General features: G+C 41.7%; 1 protein-coding gene across 2 annotated transcripts in view; it reads left to right on the top strand.

The window, feature by feature from the left end:
• Window positions 1-16337, top strand: part of TENM1 (teneurin transmembrane protein 1) — a 240286-nt gene extending 223949 nt beyond the window's left edge. For both annotated transcript variants that reach the window (XM_065643703.1, XM_065643702.1), the window contains 6 exons: window positions 2149-2384; window positions 7082-7378; window positions 11433-11820; window positions 12480-13700; window positions 14180-14322; window positions 15579-16337. In XM_065643703.1, the coding sequence (XP_065499775.1) occupies window positions 2149-2384; window positions 7082-7378; window positions 11433-11820; window positions 12480-13700; window positions 14180-14322; window positions 15579-16337 (3044 nt within the window). The remainder of the gene's footprint in view (window positions 1-2148; window positions 2385-7081; window positions 7379-11432; window positions 11821-12479; window positions 13701-14179; window positions 14323-15578) is intronic.
• The last annotated feature ends 5656 nt before the right edge of the window (window positions 16338-21993 follow it).

Raw genomic sequence — 21993 nt, 5'->3', positions numbered from 1 at the left:
CGTGGGGTACCAATTAGAAACAAGCCACAAGTGAATTATTTTACTCCTAGAAGAACCCCATGGATAGATTCTAGTTATTGAAACCTCTGATATCTCCAGGCTTTATGTGCGACTTTCTACTTCAGTATCCGGAGGACTTAGATGGACCTATGATACACTGAACTTTGTTGTTCTGAGAAATGCTGCCCAGAAGAGTGACATGTTCTGCTGACATTTTAACGCCGAAATGCCTTGTTTGGCCAATTCTGTGAATTCTTTCTGGTAGTGCTGTGTCCTGCTGGCAGCACTGCAAGGAAGGAGGAGAGCGTGACCCACCTCTGCTGGTCACTGCCTTGAGGATGAGATTTTGGCTCAACCCCTGTAGACACCCTAGTATTTCCCTGGAAATATCATCTCTCTCTAGAAGAATTTACTCTCTGCCTAATGGAAATGCCCAAGTGTCCTCCTCCAGATTTTGCAGGTTCATCACTAACGTTCTGGTTTTATATAGTTTAATTAATATGAGGGGTTTTTTCCTCCTTGTTGATTTTTTTGTTGTCAGTGGCTTGTTCAGGCTTTGAGAGGGCAAGTGCTGGGAAATAGGTCTCTGCCTTCCTTCCCGATCTGCTATAGAAAAGCTTTGTAACTCTGAGCAAGTCATGGAACTTTGCTTCCTCTCAGCTTTTGATCTATAAGAAAAATATAGGAAGAACTCACCTCACAAGATACTCACTCATTCTTCTTCACTATTGCATTGCAGAGACAGCACTGAATAAGAGGAAATAATTATTTTATGTTGTTGTATCACCTGTTAGCCTTTGTCCAAGTGACCCCATCTGCTCTCTGCATCACCTACTGACTGCCTAAGTGTATGTCTGTCCTTAAATCTGAAATTCCTCAAAGTTGGTATGTTACCAAATTCCGTCTCAGGAAAGTGCTAGCACACTATGGGCAGTGCCAGAAATGAACAGCTGTAGTTGTTATTATACCTGTCATATTTATGAATTCATATAATTTGCATATCTCCATGTCTCTGTGAAACTATCACATGCACCCTGTGAACAACCAACCAGACAGGGTATTCTTACATCTGGGTCACGTTCTGACACACCCAACTATTTTCAACATATTCACGTCTCAAGAGCTGGACCGGTTTCTTCTGTGTGGACCAGCTTAAAAAAAAAAAAAAAAAAAAAAAAAAAGGTGCTTTTCACAGTCCCTTGCTGGTGTGTATTGAGTTGCACTTTAAGGGTGAGACTTTGTCCCTTAGCACTAACTGTCCAAGCTCATGATGGAGTTGTCCCCTGGCAGCTGAGCCACGGTCACCTCCAGCATGCACATCCCTCTCCTGGCCAAACGCAGGGCGATGCGGCACAATGCGGAGGAACTGCAGCGCACAGGCCAGAGAAAGGAGCCTGCCATGCCTGTACGCTTCTGCATCCCTCGGTGGAGACCTGCTCTGGACCCCCTGCATGCTGCAGGCAGTTTTGGGGATGGGGGGGACGCTGTGCCGGGTCATCCCAGCTGCCCTCAGCAGTCTCTGCAGCCCAGTCCTGAGCTCCAGAGCTGCTCGCTGTGCCACATTGCTGACCTGTTCCATTTTTCTGCCAACAACTACTTCGCAGTGGGTCTCTGGCACCAGGCTCTGGCTGGTGGCTGCCCCTCACCGTGCCCCAGGGTCCAGCTGCACATGGGGAAGAGGAGGGGGTTTAATACGGGGATACAGGGAAAAGCGACAGAATGAGAGACTGGCCTAGGCTTTTTGAAAATGGCTTTCTCGCTTGCCTTCACCTACTCGTTGCAGTCATTCAAGCAGTACGCTATCTTGTTAACAGATCCCAATGTGCTAAAGTCATCAGAATATGAGTGGTCAGAACCCAGCCTGTGGGTTCGCATACTTGTAAGTACGTTGAATGCAAAAACTCTTTATTCCTGCTTCAGGAAACCTTCACGATGGAAATCATCAGGCCAAATGTAATAAAAATCTCTTTAGACATGGGAAGGCCTGTAGGTTACAGGTTTCAAAAATCACACTGCAGCTGGTTCAATACGTTTAGCTGTCTGTAACCTGGGGACAAACAAAGCCCTATTGCACCTAACATTTGCTTCGTAAATCCAGAGGTCTGAACTTTTCTCTGTTCCGTGTTTTTGGTTGTTGTTTTTTGACAGATAACACGCAGAATATCTACCGGGTCAGCCCAGATGGGTCTCTGAGAGTCACCTTTGCCAGTGGAATGGAAATCACGCTTAACACGGAGCCTCATATTCTAGCAGGTGTTGTCAGCCCCACTTTAGGGAAGTGCAATATCTCCCTTCCTGGGGAGCATAACTCAAATCTCATTGAATGGAGGCAAAGGAGGGAGCAGACCAAAGGCAATATCTCCACGTTTGAGAGAAGGCTAAGGGTAAGGCTTCCTCTTGTGTAAAGTGCAGTGTTCCCTTTGAAAGCCATTGAACTAAAATCGTGTTGAAATGTTCTACTTTGTAATAAGAGCAGTGGAAAGTTTATATCAATGGTGGGCCCCAGCCATGAATTTCAAAACCAAACTCCTCTGACAGTCGCAGGGGTGTTTCATCTCTGTTTGAATTTGGTTGTGAGACTTGACCTCAAGACATAATTACTCTTTTTCTTCCTCTTCTTTTTCAACTAAGAACTTAATTATGGCTTTGGAAGAAGCTGTGAGCAAAGGACGGTGCGTAGTTGCTCTGGCACAGCAGCAGAGTTGGAGCCACATTCTGCCTCTCTCAGATCTCGTTCTTCTGGGCGAAATCACAGGTGCCAGCCTCTGCCTGGGGCAGAAGGTCTCGCAGGGCACACCTTGGGTGTCCTGCCAGTTCCCATCCTGCAAACCAGAGCGATGGGAGAGCCCCCGTGCATCAGACAGGCTGTGTGTCCTGCCCTCTGCCACCAGCTCTCAAACCCCCTCACTCGCTCTGGCTGGGTCACGCTATGGCTCTAGCTGCTTTCACATCGCATCCGTGGTTTATATTTGTCTGTGAGGAGAACTCATAGATTACAATGACAGATGGTCAACATTCAGCATTCAATTAGGTAACGCTAAGGCTCAAAGAATCTGCTACCTTGCAGAACAGGCTTTTTATGAAATCGGTTCTGTTTTTCACATGAATACCCCTTAAAATGTCTGTACCAGTAGTAGGACTGCAAATTTTGGCCTTAAAAATATTACGTTATTAACTATAGCCTTTCTGGATAGGAATTATCTCTGAAGGTATATCTGTTCACTCTGAAAATATAGAGATGGTTATTAAAATCTCTGGATTGTCTTTTGATGATGATTTACTGTGTATTTTTTTTTTAAGTGTATCATCTGATTTTCAACTGCTCTGATCAATCAAAAACACAAGTCTTGGATGATCTGGACAGACTGGCCACTGCATACGAAATACCTGTTTGAAAGGGCATCTTTCAGATTCGGAAGTCACAGTTACTTTATTAGGACCTTGGAAGTGGGGGAAAGCTTCGTTTAGTTTTTCTTGCCCACCTTCTGATTGCCCCTTCTCTAGCATAGTGTGAGTCCTCACAGCTCTGTCTAGGGAGGCAGCTGAACGGTGCAGCTGGCAAGGAAGGCAAAGAGCAGCAGAATCTACCCAGGGACAGCTATCTTTACTTGGTGGTTAAAGGAAATACGCAGGACATCAGGAGCAAAAATACCATCATATAGTGTGTTTGAAGCATTGCACCAAATAATGAAGGGATTTAGGGCTAACTGTTGACAGATCCTTGAGTACTGCTGGGAAAAAAAAATATAGCATCATTAGAAGCCCTTATGCTGGATGAGGTTCCGGTGGGACCTTCTGAAAACTTCTAGTAAGTCACATTTTAAAAAGAAAGTTTTTAAATGCTTAGTATGCCATGACTGGCATAATAGGAAATGTGTTAGCTTGCAATGTAGGGCAGGAAGAACTATGCTGAACTTTGAAAATATATGTAAAGAAAAGCTCTGGGGATTGGACCAGTTCTCAATGGAAATGAACAGACTTGCAGGAGCCATCATTTAAAGAAAAAAAACCAAAACAAAACAAAACAACCCACAGCACAATGGAAGAGTTTTCTGAAGAGGAAAAAGAAAAAAAAAAAAAAAGCATAGAAATGAGGTTTGAAGATGTTACTTAGAGATCAGTCCTGATACCATCACTGAAACAAATGGCTTTGAGTGCTAAGTGAGTGGGTAACTGGATGAGGTAAAGGATGACCTAGTTGAGAAGAAGAAAGCTTTTCATTCTCCTCCTGGTCCTAACATTTTTAACTCCTAATCACAATTGGCAACCATCCTGAAAGCATGTCACTCTATTAGTGTTATTTCCAGTTTTGGAAAGAGTCCGCTATTAGCACGTTCTGAATAATGCTGTATACGTTGTGTTTTAAAAAGTGGGATTTTTGCATGGTGTGAATTCCCTGCTCTAGAAATAGAGCAAAAGTGAGTAAGTGAACTGAAATGCTAGAACAGACATCTAACTTCATCTCAGTATCTAAATCAATGAGGGAAACAGGAATTAATCACAGATTTCTTTTAAGTGTAGAGCTGCCTGCCCTGACACTTTCTGAAAGTATATGAGTCTGTATGCGTGTATGCATTTTATATTAATAATAAATCTATGTACAATCAGGCATTTTAACATCAATCTTAATCTAGCAAGACTTCTTTTTTATCAATTGAACTGCTGTTTTAATTGACTTCTAAAAATGAAGCAAAGGCTGTTGTTAAAACCAATGAGCATGATGCATAGTAATATACTGATTAGAATGCAGCTCTGTTCCCTCCTGTCTTTTGCATAACTTAGAGGAACTTGGCATTGGATGCAGTCCAGGTTTTCTAACTGAATATCTACCAAATTGAAAATTGAATGCTCGGTCAGTCTTCCTTATTTTTGCTTTTAAATTTTTTTTAAATTAAAAAAGCAAGTATCTCGCTGGCCTCAATTCAAAAGTCCCGCAGATACAGGCTTTGACAGCTATGTTTATTATTGCATTTAGCAAATGATCTCCCCTTATTTACCAGTCTTACAGCAAGTTCTAATGACAGGAACAAATCCTCTGCCAGTGTGGATCAGTTTACATTGACTCAAATCAAAACACAGACAAGGAAATAATACAATCGTCTCATCTGATTTACACATTGTAGACAGTTTAGTTTTGAGAATGGAAGTCAAGAGAGCTGCACATTTCTGTGATTATTTACACTGCAAAATTTCTAGCTATGAAACTAATGGGAGTCAATGAATGTTAAAAAGATATTTATTATGTATTTTTAATGCACTACTAACGTTATTATTGAAGTCAGCTGAATTTTCTCCCTGTTTTCATCAGCTGAAATTCTGACCTGACGTTGCTTTCAGAAACCAGTTTTCCCTGGCTTAGAACACATGAGCTCCAGCCTCTCACAGGAGCTCCTTACTACATTCCGTCTATGTTGGAGGAGTCATCTTTAAGAAGCCACTGGGATTTGAAATCAGCGTTTCAGTGGCAACGTTGAGATGAGACCCACTACCCATGTATTGTCCTGTCTTGCCTTGAGAAGGGTGTTAAATTTAACTTAAATCTGAGAAAGTAAATAAGCGAGACATAAAATGCGGAATGTAGGGGAAGCAGTGACATCCACTCAGATCTTATTTTAGCTCCATGAGCTTTCAAATACTGCTGCTATCTACTTCACTGCAAACTCTGCCTCTGGTTTTCATTATTTTTTGTATCATCCCTGAAATTTAGATTTCAAGCAATTTGTATTCAAGACTTTTCTTTCGCCTAACTGCATTCTACAATAATAATAATAGCAATAAGAACATTAAATATGTACACAGACAATAAATGAGCATGAGCCAGGGTATAACCCCTGCTTGCTTTTCAGTTATTTTACCACAAGAGCATTTGTTTTCAGAAATTACATGAAGCTTGCAAATAAATATAATAAACTTAATCCATCAGACTGTATACAAGCAAATATAGTTGAACTGAGCATCACGTTTTACTTGGGCTCCTTAACTATCATTAGAGCATAAATTGTAATAGTTACAGCAGTCTACAGGGGTATATAGGTATTTTATAGCTATTGTAAATGAACACTATTAAAGTTAGACATGTGTGTATATAAAACCCCAGGAATGGTAGTTGAAGAAAGAACACCTGCTTCTTCTAGATTTTCAGATCATTTTGTATCTAAAAAGAGAAAGAGGACAGAAAAAAAATGTTCTTTCTAATCACTGCCACCATATGATCACAGCTTGAATTATTAAACAGGTATTCTTAACCATTTACTTTACGGCTCTGCCTCCAGGTCTCAGTGCTGTGCACTCTGCTAACACCTGCACTGACACCATCTCTGCTGTCAGGAAGTCATTAATTGGAATAAATTAATACAAGTGATTAGATAAAATACAGTAGATGAATACAATGAGTGCATTGAGCATTGATCTGAGAAATACAAGTCAATGAACAATGTTTTATGGTTCCCTAAATTGTATCTCTGTTTTAAATGGAGTTTAATAGTGGTTGCCCAGTGACTGAATGATGTAAGGAGGCAGATGATGAAAGCACTGGATAAATATATTTTGTCTTTGTGAACCTGACTCAGCTTTGAACTTGATTTCAAATTGAGAATTGGGCTGCCCCTCTGCATCTTGCTATTGGACCATAAATGTTAACAGATCACAGCACAGTCGCTCTGTTAGTCCGTTAGACACAGTGAGTTTAATAAATTTTGCACGTCTCAAATGTAGATATCATTGTTAATTTGTGGGCTTAGCTGCGCTTCTTTGGCTGGAATCATGAAGTCCATCCACAGAGATATGTAAGCTGAAAGGAAGAAAAACTTAGGAAAAGGCAAGAGCAGAGATGAGGGTTTAGCACATGGAGATAGGAAGCATTCTGTAATGCAAAGTATAATAACCCTGAATGCAAGCAGCATTTTGTTTCTTCATCCTTCTGTTTCTCATCTGAATCTTTGTCTGTTTTCTTGTCTATAACGAGGCCTAATTTTTCCATTATAGCGTTAAACCATTGCACATTTTTATTTGACACGGAAGCGTTTGTATTGTGTGTATTTAAGATGTGTTGTTTTCTTACCTTACTGTATTTTTGTATTAGGCCCACAACAGAAATCTGCTCTCCATTGATTTCGATCATGTAACCAGAACAGGAAAGATTTATGATGATCATCGAAAATTCACTCTTCGGATTATGTATGACCAGACGGGACGCCCAATTTTATGGTCGCCCATCAGCAAGTACAATGAGGTCAATATCACATATTCACATTCTGGATTAGTCACCTATATCCAAAGAGGAACGTGGACTGAGAAAATGGAGTATGATCCAAGTGGGAACATAATTTCCAGAACATGGGCGGATGGTAAAATATGGAGTTACACATATTTAGAAAAGGTAAATCATTTAAAAAGTGGATTGTTGTACCAAGGCAAAAATATTTGTTTCGAAATAGATATTATATTGTGCACTGTGTTATAATGCTACCTCTTGGAAGAGTATTTCAGGCTTTTTAAACAGAAAGTATATACAATTACGTACCTAGATTAAGATGTCTCTGGACATGCTTAGACTTACATGTCACCTATTCAATCCCACCATGGTTCTGAAGAAAGTTATCAGCATCTCTGATTCGTTTATTTGGTAGGTAAAAACGACTTCTTGGTCTTAGTCCAAGTTCAGGTGAACAACGGACACTCTCACTGCTAAAAAACATGTTGCTGCTCCGTATAGTATAGTCAGAAATATAACAGTCACTGAAAGGGAACTTTTTGCTCCCCATAAACACCATTCTTTTAAGCCAAAATTATGAGCCAGTGGGTACAAACCTGCACCTATTCAGTGCTGTGCTATAAAAAAAAAAGGGATTGATCCTGTGAGGAGAAAGATTATTTCAGTATTTATGAGGGCCATTTCTGGGAGAGACATTAATATGAAAGGAGTTATCATTCTGCTTTTTGTGTCTAACTTGCCTGAGTGTTGTAATGTTCATTTATGTCTATAGATAATGGTCACAAAATGGGGGAACAAGTGTTTTACAGACTGAGGAAGAACAGCGTCCGTAGAGGCATCTCATTTGGTCTCATCTCTCAAAACCAAAAAGCCAATCTGTATTTTTAAAGCTTTCAGAATTTAGTGTGAAATTGTATTCAAACAGTGTTCTTTTTTGTTTAAATAGCAACATCTTGGACTATCCGATATACTCTGAGTTTGCAGAACATTTCTCTGAACCTGTTAACCACAGGGAAAGGCTGGGAGGGGGCAGGTGAGGTAAAACTGATAGGGGGTATTACACGCAGGAAATCCAATCACTTTGAAGTTATTTATATATTTTAGAGTTCCAAATGTGTACTTTTAAGATAAACTTTGCTGTACTTATTTTGAAGGTATTTCAAGCTTATCCTCAAAAAACTTAAACCTAACCCAAAGAAAAAAATTATTTAGACTGAAGAATGCATAAAAACGCAATTCCCTCCGTGTCTGCATGCAGTATGGTTCTTGCACACGTTAAAAAGATTGGCAGACCCTAGAAGCTTCAGAAGTTTGGTTCAGATAAATTTGTCAGGGCTTCTTTTGTCTGTATGCTCTTCTGCAAATTGCAAGTAAGCAAGCATTTAGTACAGCTTTCAAATATTTGGGCGATGTGCCTTTTGGAGGAGTCTTTTATATTTTCTTTGGGCGTAATGGACCGTGATTTTGGAAAGATGTGTGCTGCTTATCTTTCCAAACCACTTTATCTGTTCTTAGTTTATGATGAGCTTATAACTAAAGTCATATAACTTAAAACTGTTGCTCTGGAATTCTACGTAAGTGGCCAAATCCTGATTCTGTAGGAGCAAATAGCAAAAGCCTTACTGGTTCATGTAGCACCAGGCTTGGGTTATGCTGTAACTTGTCTTTAAAACTGCTGAAAGTCGGACACACTATGGACATAATCTACTAGCTATTTAATGTACTGTTTGTTCCTTGTGCCAAAAAAAGATGAATTCACTGTCAAAATTAGACATTGAAATATCATTTGTGGCTCCATTAAAGTCAATAATTCATTGCGTTAATTGTGTAATGATTCCTAAAGGTTGCCTGAAACCTCACAAGCCCCAATGATTCCTTTTATCAAAAAATCAATTATATAGTTTGCTTCCAGTTCATAGTTATTTAATTCTTCATTTTTTAGGACTTGATGTGTTAATTGTACATCTTCAAAAATCTCTACCCCTTTCAAAATTAGCCCAAATAGTTTAAGTTTTAAAAAGCACTACGATAGTAGCACTGTAAATATTTTTTGCTGATGATATTCAGTTGCTCTTGTTTTGGTCACTTTGCTCAATTAGTTAATGGTGTTATAAAATCTCCTTTCCTTTACCACCAGACAAAACAGATGAGCGGCTGCGTGTGTATGTTGGACAGGAATGACATCTAGTGGTGATGCTCAGCATTTCTGTCCCCGGTAGAACCCCAAGCACTTGCCATGGGCTGTTTGTCTCGATATACCCAGCGGCATCAATCGTTTCATGGTTGACCAGGCTGTGGTTGCTTTTATAAAATGACAGCTTTTTGGATGTTTTATGAGCTACCCTCTGAAATCCTTTAAAACAATTAGAACCCAATTTGTGCAAAGAGTTGAAAAATCTATGGTAATACTATTAGGATGAATCGCGATTTATTTTTTTTTTCTCTCTTTATGGTCTCCTCTAATAGGCTAGAGAGGGTACTAAGTCTCCAACCCTTGTACTGTCTATCCTTTTACTATCCTGGACAAAAGTGGAAAAGCCACAAAGTGCTGTAAAAATAGCACACAGGGGCACTAAAGTTATATTAGAGATGTTTCTGATCTTGTTATTCATACTTTGTCAATGGCAGACAGCTTAAAAACAGGCCCGGGAGCAGTATATAGAGAGAGGCGTCACATCAGCGCTGGGAGAGAGTTCAGCCAGTGGTTTACTGCAGACTGGGGACTCTTGACTGGAGGTGAAAACAAAATAAACGCTATACGTGTTGGAAATGCTTGGCAGAGCGGCAATAAAGCGATCAGAGCAAGCTCGCTGTACAGGTCTGGCGTCACCAGTTGGCAGAGGGTGACTTGTGAGTGGCACATGTTGGTGCTCGCTGGCTTGTGTCCAGGTGACAGATGTCTGTCACCAAGGGCAGGAAGAAATACATCTTGGGAGGGCGAGGGGGCGGGGGGTGCAGGGAGGATGGCCAAGGCTTGGCCTGTCTTTGGTCCTTTAATAAGCATTCCTTTTATTTGTCAGAGCAAAGTGGCTCAGGGCCAGTGTTACTTAACACATCGTGGGGCTGAGCTCTTTGTGGTTTATTCCCAGAGAAGATTTTTGAGTTTAGAGGGAAAAAAACCCTTTCTTTTTCCCGATTTCTTTCCTCAATGTTCTGTGAAGAAGCAGTCACATAGTTCCTCATAAGACTTGTTTTTGCATGATGTCTCAGTCGTGCAGAAGCCTCACAGATTTACTTACGTGTGGTAGTTTTGGGCTGTGAGCTCAGCGCGGCGCAGTGTCAGAGCCCCGTCTCAGCTCGGGCAGCCACGGCAAGGACGTGCCGTGCTCTGGTCCAGCCAAGCCTCTCACTGGAGCTGGGGGAAGGCTACAAATTTCTTCCCTGGATTTTCACCCTGTGTTTTCATTATGCTTGTTTCAACAGTGACTGTTCACCAGTGGGCTTGTACTCTGTGACTTGGCAAATGGCTGGTGCCAAGTCTTCCAGAACGCAAACTTTCGATTTGCACAGAAAAATGTCTGCCATGCTTGCACATTCATCTGCCAACCAAACAAATCAGATTTCATTGACCAGCCACAATTAACCAACACAGATCAAATATCAAGTACCTGTGTAGAAATTCTATTCTTTGTAAACATGGAAAACCAGAGATAGAAGTAGTCACACCAAAGAACCTGCAGACTATTTTAATCCATCTGTAAGCATGGAGATACCGTGACCTCTCGGCCAACATGCATTTAATAGAAGACATACAGAAAAAGGGGTGGGTCTGTGCTAGAGATATGCAGAGTGGCAACACCTCGTACACACCATTGCAAGTTTCCCTTTTCCACCTCCTCTGGAAACATCTGCTGGTGCAGATGCTCTGCCTGTTTGTGAGGAAGAGGTTCCCTCTGTTTTTGCTTTCTGGGAGGATGACCTAAATATTTCAAAGCAACATAGGAAGTCAGCATGAGACTGAAATGCTACTGAGAGCTACATCTGCCTTCCAGTTTGGAGGTCCTTACCTCTAGGCTTATTATTGTTCTCCGCCTGTTTTGTACCTCCTTGCTGGCCAGGTCTCCTGGAGCTGAAAGCTTCATGTGGAATTATATAGACAGTAAGAGCAAACTACAAGAGTGAATGGTTGTTTCAGTGTTTCCTTAACCTTCAGGCACTCAGTAATGAATAATCATGTCCTTGATCAGCCCCTGACACTGCCGTTCCTGTTTGGTTGCAGTCTGTGATGCTCCTGTTGCACAGCCAGCGCCGCTACATCTTTGAGTACGACCAGTCCGACTACCTGCTGTCCGTCACCATGCCCAGCATGGTGCGCCATGCCCTGCAGACCATGCTCTCCGTCGGGTACTACCGCAACATCTACACCCCTCCGGACAGCCACGCGGCTTTCATCCAGGACGTCGCCAGGGACGGACGACTTCTGCAAACCTTATATCCTGGGACGGGACGCAGAGTCCTTTACAAATACACCAAACAGTCCCGACTTTCTGAGATTCTTTATGATACTACTCAAGTCACGTTCACCTACGAGGAATCTTCTGGGGTTATTAAGACAATACATTTGATGCACGATGGGTTCATCTGTACCATCAGATACAGACAAACAGGTTTGTGTAAATGTGACTAATTTGCTAAAGTTTTTGGCCCTGATCCTGCAGTTACTTGGCATGAAATTCCATTATTTTTATGTCTACAAGTTCCTATATTTTATGTTTCAAAAGAAAAATATGTGTGTATATCTCTGTGTCTGTGTCCATAGGCGTATATAGCTGTCCCATTTGAAATACAGTTTTCTTTTTATTGCTTGGTATGGAATAGCTCTTATAATGTTTGATTGTTTTGCTTCCACTGTGTGGATATTTGCTAAATACTAAATCAAGTTGGTTTATTGCTGGTATTTCCAAGTTTCCCTGTTTATACCATAATATAACATAAATTCAAAAGGACTGTTTATATGAGGAAGGAAATCACCATGTGAAATAAATTTAGAATTATCTTGTAAGTAAATAGAAATCATAATTATGAATAAAATAACATTGATTTAAACAAATGTTAACAAAATATAAGTATTTTGTAGAGCAAGCATTAATAATGGTTTGTGAGAAATAGCATATTCTTAGTTAATGGTATTTTCCGAGACAGTCAAGTAGCGATAAGGCTATATGGGTTCATCGCCTGTCTGTGCTAGATCTGTAGGGTGTGTATACTGTGGACATAATTCATTCTTTTTCTTGCTTTTCCTCTTTCCCCTGTTTGTTTTGGACAGGTCCACTTATTGGTCGCCAAATCTTCAGGTTTAGTGAAGAAGGGCTTGTAAACGCCAGATTTGACTACAGCTATAACAACTTCCGTGTCACAAGCATGCAGGCCATGATAAATGAGACGCCTCTTCCCATAGATCTGTACCGTTACGTCGATGTTTCTGGCAGGACCGAACAATTTGGAAAATTCAGTGTCATTAATTATGATTTAAACCAAGTTATAACCACCACTGTGATGAAACATACCAAAATTTTTAGTGCCAATGGTCAGGTGATTGAAGTACAATATGAAATTCTCAAGTCTATCGCTTACTGGATGACCATCCAGTATGATAATATGGGTCGTATGGTGATCTGTGATATACGCGTAGGTGTAGATGCCAATATAACAAGATATTTTTATGAATATGATGCTGATGGTCAACTTCAGACTGTGTCTGTGAATGATAAAACCCAGTGGCGCTACAGCTATGACCTTAACGGCAACATCAACTTGCTGAGCCATGGAAACAGTGCGCGCCTCACTCCTCTGAGATATGATCTGAGAGATCGCATTACCAGACTTGGAGAAATTCAATATAAAATGGATGAAGATGGTTTTCTCAGGCAAAGAGGCAATGAGATCTTTGAGTACAACTCTAATGGTCTGCTGAGCAAAGCGTACAACAAAGTGGCTGGCTGGACGGTGCAATACTGTTATGATGGTCTTGGAAGACGAGTTGCAAGCAAATCAAGCCTAGGACAGCACTTACAGTTCTTCTATGCTGATCTCTCCAACCCAATAAGAGTTACTCACTTGTACAATCATACTAGCTCAGAAATAACATCCCTGTATTATGATCTTCAAGGTCATCTCATTGCAATGGAATTAAGCAGCGGAGAAGAATATTATGTTGCCTGTGATAACACTGGAACACCTCTAGCTGTATTTAGCAGTCGGGGCCAAGTCATAAAAGAAATTTTGTACACCCCGTACGGAGAGATCTACCAGGACACTAATCCAGATTTCCAGGTTATCATTGGTTTTCATGGAGGGCTTTATGATTCTCTTACAAAATTAGTTCATCTGGGTCAGCGGGACTATGATGTCATTGCTGGTCGGTGGACGACACCAAATCATCATATATGGAAACATCTGAATGCTGTTCCACAACCATTTAATCTCTACTCATTTGAAAATAATTACCCAGTTGGCAGAATCCAAGACGTTGCTAAGTATACAACAGGTAAAAGTAACATGTTTCTCATGAAAATGAAACTTTTGATCAAGTTCTGGTATGGATTCAAGACTCCAGAAATCTTTTGCATACATCCAAAGTTACTATTCGGCTCTAATCTTACATAGATTAAAGTCATTTCTTTAGTAGACAACATCTTACTGAGCTTCATCTGTTTCCTATAGCCTTTATGGTAAACTAGAAAACAATTAATAGTTGTTTCTGCTGCTTTTCTAAGTGCTGAAATTAGGGGAAGAATGGAGGCAGCTTCATTTGAATTTTTTCCGCTCTAAATAGTTAGAAGGTACACTATTGATTTCAGTATAGCTATGCTTTAGAATTGAATAATTTATTTGCTACGATAAATGCTGTAGCCAGTACTGATAACATAAATTGATGTGAAATCATTATTTCTGCGTAGCCGGGATTTCCGCAGACTACCCTCGCTTTTTGTAGCATTTTGCCAGTATCCCTTTCTTGTTTTGTAGACATTGGGAGTTGGCTAGAGCTGTTTGGTTTCCAGCTGCACAACGTACTACCTGGATTCCCAAAACCAGAGATAGAAGCTTTGGAGACAACATACGAACTTCTACAGCTTCAAACAAAAACCCAAGAGTGGGATCCTGGAAAGGTGAGCAGAAACTCTGTTCCGCTGCTTCTAATGCTAAAGTATGGAATTTGATTAGAAAATACTTGAAACCAAGGAGACAGTGTGACTGTCTTTCTGCGTAATAGGCAAGGCAAATAGTCTTAACAATGCTCAAAACTTTAATGTTTTCACATTATGTACAGGCATCAGTGTGGAGAAGGGTTTTAAGAAGCAGCTTTTAGCAACACAGTGAAGGAACTTTGCAGCTGTTTATCTCTGCATAATTAGTGCAGGAAAACAGAACTTTTGCTATGGATTTGTAGGGGGATCTGTATAACTCAAGCTTTCTCCAGGGCTTATTTTCAGCAAAGAAGAGCCATGCAGCAGCTATCAGGGTCTAGCAATCAATGTTTCTGCAACGGGACCAACTACCAATATTCTGAGCAGGCGTTCATGTTTTGCATTTGACCACATGAGTATCAGTTAACAAGGAAATACAATTTTGCAAAGATGAGAGAGAAAAGATGTCTTTCCTGTGATGTACTCAGGAAAAGGAAGTATAACGTGTTGTGAGTTCACATTCGTACCATTTAACACACTTTTTTTCCTATGCACAAATGACTGCACAAGTTGCAGAGGGCTGGAGCGTCAGAGCTCATTCCAGATGTAGGAGCATGTCCATATAAAATTTTCACTGTGATATTAAAGAAGCTATTACAAAGGCACAGAAGAAAGTGCAGTGATAGGTATAGTGTTAAAAAACAAATAGATGGTTGGAGTGAGATTGGTTTTTAGCCTTGATGGGGAGCAAGATCTACAGATGGGTTCCTATTTTTCTAGTGCCTTGAGACCTTCACAGCCTGCTTATCTTAAAGAATGGGCTATAAAAAATGTTACTGCTATATAACAAAAGACGTAATTAGAAGCACAGAGACTAAGCATAGAATCATGTGAAAGAGCACAGCTTTGAGTTCAGGTTTCCCCACACCGAAGAGTCAATAGACCTGCCATTAAGAGTAACAATTCAAGCGGGAAGGAAGTAAAATAAGGAAGAATAAATACGAAAATAGCATTTGTGGTAAACACATTTTCCATTTGCTTTCTAGAAACAAAAGACTCCGAGAGACAGAAAGCAATACCATAGGCGATTAGAAAGCCAGGCTTTGTAGATGTGCACAATGTTTTCCAAATGAATTGAAGATCCATTCTAAGCAATTAAGAGATTAGTATGGTCTGTGAGACACTATAATGAACTGCAAGGTGCCTCACCTGCAAACTGTTGGTAATTTCTTTTCCAGACTATCCTTGGTATTCAGTGTGAGCTACAAAAGCAACTCCGAAACTTTATATCCTTGGATCAACTTCCTATGACACCCAGGTATAGTGATGGCAAGTGCTATGAGGGAGTGAAGCAACCAAGATTTGCAGCTATTCCTTCAGTATTTGGAAAAGGAATCAAATTCGCCATCAAGGATGGTGTAGTGACAGCCGATGTGATAGGCGTGGCTAACGAGGACAGCCGGCGCATTGCTGCCATCCTCAACAACGCCCACTATCTGGAGAACCTGCATTTCACCATAGAGGGCCGAGACACTCATTACTTCATCAAGCTGGGGTCTTTGGAAGAAGATTTGGCCCTAATCGGCAACACCGGAGGACGACGCATCCTGGAGAACGGCGTCAACGTCACGGTGTCGCAGATGACTTCTGTGATCAATGGAAGGACTAGACGCTTTGCTGACATCCAGCTCCAGCACGGCGCGCTGTGCTTCAACGTTCGGTATGGAACAACGGTGGAAGAAGAAAAGAACCATGTCTTAGAGATAGCCAGACAGAGAGCCGTGGCTCAGGCCTGGACTAAGGAACAGAGACGGCTGCAGGAAGGGGAAGAAGGTATCAGGGCATGGACAGATGGAGAGAAGCAGCAGCTTTTAAGCACTGGGCGGGTACAAGGCTACGATGGATATTTTGTTTTGTCTGTGGAGCAGTATCTCGAACTTTCTGACAGTGCCAATAATATTCACTTTATGAGACAGAGTGAAATAGGCAGAAGGTAACAAAGAAAATCTCTGCCCTTGCGTCACCAAAGACTGCCTGTTTTTAAACGTAAAATGGTTTATTGTATTGGTTTTTCTAGATCAGAACTCTGTACATATAAATATAGAGGGAAAAAAAAACATATCCAACTGCCTTTAAATGTGACAGAAGATGGTATTTTAATATTGTTCGTTTAACTCTTTGAGAGATGACAGTGACGATTTTTAGTTCTTGTGTGGCAGTATTCAAAAATGTCAGAAGCAGAGTCCTGACAGCTGAGCAGCGTGACCTGCGCACGAGGTGCCGGGGTGACACCGCACGTCCCTGCGGGGCAGCGGGGAGCCCAGCGTGCTCTGCCTTCTTCTAAAGAAACACAACTTTTTTGTTGTTGTTGATTTAATAACTCATCAGTTATTTAAAAGGTTACAGAGCCTGATTCTGCAACCCTTGTTGATTGGGTAGTTTTTATCCCAGTGAGATCTCCCGTAAGGGATCGCACACAGAAACCAGACTGTGTATGGAACCTTTGTAGTTGCTCGCCAGCCCCACACGTCATTCCTCACAGCTGTGACCTGAGGGATTTTCTAACCTGGGAAGCCTGACTTGAACTGGATTCAGCACAGAACAGCTCTCCTGTGTGGACCGTAGCTTTGCTCGGCCGTAGCCACCCCTCGGCCTCTCAGTGATGGACATCACGTTGGGTCTCCGTTGTGCCCGTGGGGACCTCTCACCTGAGGTTCCCCTCGGCGGTGGGTTCTGCGGGAGCCTGGCAGCACACGTGGAGCTGCCAGCTGTCCTGTTGAGGGGGCGCAGGGTGGCCCTGCGCTCCAGCCAGGTGTCAGGGGTGGCCAAAGAAGGGCTTTGCGAGCACCCGAGGCGACAGGCCTTAACTCAGAGCTTTTGCGACACCTCTCGTTATGCAGCTGGGGGGCCCACAGGGTGCAGGAACAACGAGCCGTGCAGGGTCCGTCCTGTCTGTAGTCATGGGGCCAGGACTCATCTTTCACAGATCATTTGGAAATTGCAGTGTTGTTGGGTTTAGGCATCACATTCTCTTCATCTCAAATTAATAATCCTGTTGTATTACTCATTTTTTCGAGTCTGAAGAAGATTGGTGGGTTGGGAGTTGATGAACCTAAGTGTGGACAGTAAATATGGTGATTACGTAGAACGTTTTGGGGATGACTCTTCACTTTTCAGCTCAATATCTAGAGCACATAGAAAAGCATTATATTGCATGGGCAGAAATTTTTATTTCCCAAGGTATCATGCGCTGCTGGCACAGTTATTTCATAGCAGAGTAGGTGATCCTTCTTTCAGCTTGTCATTTTTAAAAGACCTGATTTTTGGGAGGGATGGGAGGGCACAGGGCAGCAGATTTCCTTTACTGACTTTCAGAGGGAGCTAGAAGTCTTGTTATAGAGCCTGTGTATCCGTAACAGTGATGTTATTGCACATTGCTTTCAAAACAGACATAGTAAATATATCGAAACGATTTCTGCTCATATTTACGGAAGCCAACAAAGCGCTTTCTTTGTCTTTCTTCCTTTCTCCCCAGTTTTATTTTTTCCCTTGTTTTTGGGCAAGTGGAGCAGACTGTACCAAAGTTGGAGATGAGCCTGAACTGGCACCTGAGGCCTGAATCCCCGGGGGTTTGGACTCAGATCCCAGCCTCACACCAAGAGCGTCTCTGTCCCTTGGGCTCCCCCGGGAGCCAGCGCAGCTTTGGGGGTGCAGGGTCAGGCTGAGCGAGAGCCCGGCTCCTAAAACCTCCCTCTACTCCCCAGCCAGGGGGAACTGTGGACCAAAATCTGCACATCCACGTTTTGATCGGGCTCATCATTAACTAATGTACAGAATTCGGAGCTGACAACATCCAGGTGTGACAGCTCTGATTTCCATAATTTTCCATACTATCATGGAGAATTTGAATACCTCCACACCAGCCTAAAAATGGACCTTCAAATCCTTGAGCCTCTAATACGCTTTTAATCAATGGAAGAATAATTTATTAATTGTATATAGAGAGTGCATTCATAAATGTGATGATGTATTTTATCACTGATCCAAGATGTCAATATTAGAGTCTATTTTACTTATATTTTAAGCAATTATACTTTTTTGCAATTCACTGATGAGGTATCATTTTCAAACTGCTTTAAATATCCATTATAAACAAATATTTGAAGCTATTAGAATTACCTTGAACTGTGCATTTCTAGTATGTAATACACATTTAGTTAGCTTGTGCCTTTAGTTTCTTAAAATTATATTTGTATTATATGCAGGAAATGCACTTTGTATTACCTACAGCTGTGGTTTTTAATACTGCCTTGATTACTGTTGTTCTCACATTATGCCAAAAGGTCAAAGAGTGAAATGTGTTACAAGTTTGTCACTGAAAGTAGATTTGGCATTTTCCCAGTTCCTGGGTGCAGTCTAAGGTACATTTTTGAACAGTATTTCGTAGGAGAATATGGATGTGTAAAGAATCACATGACATTACATGGCCCGGTTACAAAAGCAAAAAAATGCCTTCATCGTAACAGTTTCAGAAATTTAGGAAACTGAGCAAAAATGTTGTGTTGAGATGACAGTGCTAAAGAAACAGGTTATTTCTGAAAGAGCACTGGAAACGGAAGTCACAGCTACACATGGGCCAGCCAGCAGTGATTTATGAGAACTGGAGCAAACAAAGAGCTTTGGACCATCTTGTTCATGAACAACCTCAGATGGAGGCAGGGAATATTTCAGTCTCCATTTTTTTTCCCTAGTAGTTAGACCAATTTCTCAGCGTTTTTTTGTTGTTGTTGGTTGGTTGGTTTTGTTTGTTTGGGGTTTTTTTTTTTTGATTTTGCACTATAGCCTAGACACCCAAAAGAGAAAAAGCAAAAAAGAAAAATAATGGCATGGAAATTTATACTGTTATTTAGATCAAATAATTTGATGCTAGTGTTCTGCACTGCAAACAATTTTCTGAAGGTGAAAAAAATAAAATAAATAAAATAATAAAATAAAATAAAATAATAAAATACCAGTATTGCACACTATCCTGTAGCAAATACCTACCATGAGAAATACGTGCTATATTTTTAATGACAGCCAAACAGTGTGTACATGTAATGTTTCCTTTTCTTTCAGATTGATTTAGCAAATCTAGAACATTTCAAAGGTATAAATATATATATATATATAGATATCTATGTAGAACATAGCCAAATAAATATATATGACCTGGTCGACGTGCAGCTGGGTATTCCCACCTTACCTGCCTGCTCTGGGCTCTGCGCCGACCTCCCGGCCGGGCACCAGGCGCAGCCTCTCCCCTTGCTCAGTGTTGCGGGAAGCCAGGCCCAGCGGCTTAGGAGGGGTTTAGAGCAGCTCCTGGCTGAGCCTGAGCTACCAGAGCTCGGCAGATCCCCGGCAGGGTGGGAGCTGCTCGGTGGGACGCGCTGTCCCGGCTGCTGCCCACGGCCGGGAGGGCTTTCCCTGTCCGATGCTGACTGTTATTTTAAACCCATACTCGATACAAAACATGACCAAGTCGAAGGCACCCTGACTGTCAGAGGAATCGCTTCTCGGCAGAAACTGGGAATGATGGAGTCGGACTCGCTGTGGATTTGTCCGGGCATGTGTCACCTGCCATTATTTGTCTAAGGAAACGTGTTTGACAATTTCCAGTTTTTCCTTAGATCTCGTGGTGGACTTTAGCCTTTTAATAAATGTTAGTATATCAGATCGTGTCCTTGACAATATTTTACTTGTATGAACCATGATAAAACATTAAAATCTTCATACTCTTCAGGCAGAAGTGTCAATAAACAAGAAAGAGAAGCATAGCATACGATATATGTCAAAGTAACGTTCCTTTTTAGCTTTCTCATCAACAGTAAAAATGTTTACAATGTATGCCAAGATCTTCAGTTTTTGTCTAACACCAGTTAGAGGTTCTGATCTTACAGAAATTGTGTTATAATGGCCTCAGCCTCGTTGCTAGGAAACAATAGATCCCAATTTTTTTATTCCTGCTCTAACTCCTGTGCTGAATAGTGACTGGATACTGTACAGGTTTATGTTATATGGCTGCAGTTAAATGGTCTGATGCATTTTGCTCTGGGTTTCAGACCAGAAGCATGCATTTTCTACAAGAACATCCCAGCAACACGCTGTAAATATTAAAAGTTAATATATTATGTGTCGATATTTGAAAAAGAAAGTACTTTGACTATTTCATTTTTAAAAAATAAAGGTGCAAACTGATGGGGTGTGATGTTGTCTTTGTTTACACGGTGTATTTTGGGATATTTGGGTCATGTCAGTAATAAGTGCTTCCTTGCAGTTAAATAAGGGCTTCAGACAATATTGGTTACCTCAGAAGCTGGAGGGCAGAGGGTTGCTAGCAAGATTTAATCTTATGTCTCATTCACCAAAGTTCATGCATATTGCTCTGCAGGTTTCAGTGCAGGTGAAATCACAGCCAGTTTCTGTGCACACGCTATTACGTTTCATCAGAACAAATGTGAGAGAGAAAAAAATAAATTCTGCTGAACGCCTTTGCACTCTCAAGAACTGAATGGGTGAAGTCAATAGGGTGGTAGGGGGCGAGGAGCAAAGTTTAAGTACCTGCACATTCTGTTTCTGTACAGCTGCCTCAAATACATAGTGATGAATGACTGTGTGTATCAAAAGTATGCGCGTGAGGAAAAATAAAAAGCCCAGCACATGCAGCAGAGAGGAGGAGATGGTGAACCGGGGGCAGAAGGAATGTTTAAGGCTAAAGGAAAGGTTACGTGGTGAAAAACAGATGGGAGCAACTGGGCTGGGAGTGAGGGCTGGGGCTGGCAGAGCTGCCTTGGATGGGTAAGAAGGAAGCGAGGCCAAAGGGGTGCTCTGGTAGAAAAGGGAAGAAAACCAACCTGGGAGACGGTGTTGATTTAGTGCTGCAGGCCTGTCACAGCATGGTGAGGAGTCGGGGAGGTCTTAGCGGAGGCCAAACCAGAGCTGTGGCAGGATCAGATGCTGCAGGAGCGGCGTTGCCTTTGCTGGGGAGACGGCAGAGCAGGGAGGGCTGGGGCAGGGGCCGCAGAGCAAAAGCGGCTCTCAGAGCTGGGGTGCAGCACCCAAGGGAAGCGGGACGGGGCAGAGCAACCACAGCAGCGAGGGGCTGTGTCCCAGCACAGCTGCAGCTCAGCTGCTGGTGGGAGAGAAGAACCAGGTGATACAGACATTGCCTGAGAAATCATGCCCACAAAAGGCAGCTGCTGCTCACTAAAAGGATGTGTAGCTCTTCACACCTAAGTCAATGCATGAAATCTATATAATCTCCATATTACTGTTCTCATAACCAAACACCGGCTTCTTGTCCCAGAGGTACTCTCTGTTTCCACCTTGTTTAAGCCTGCAGCAATTCCAGACCCTTGGGTACCCAAAAGAAACAACACAAACAAGCCTCTATCTTAATAATTTACATCAGAAACTGAAACAACATTCTCAGTTTTAAACAAAAATGGCATCTTCTGTCTTATTTTATGCATTTTTTAGAAGAACAATGCACTTCTGGAGTCAATCATATTCAAGCCAGTTATCCTCAGCTCACTGCTCCGCAGAGCAGACACGCGGCTGCTGCTCTTGTGCCACAGGATTTGCACATGCAGCCGTGACAGCCTCAGCAGGCGC

This window comes from Caloenas nicobarica, chromosome 12 (genome assembly GCF_036013445.1).
Source record: "Caloenas nicobarica isolate bCalNic1 chromosome 12, bCalNic1.hap1, whole genome shotgun sequence".
In the NCBI taxonomy this organism is placed as follows: Eukaryota; Metazoa; Chordata; class Aves; order Columbiformes; family Columbidae; genus Caloenas; species Caloenas nicobarica.
This window is presented reverse-complemented; position numbering and strand designations above follow the sequence as displayed.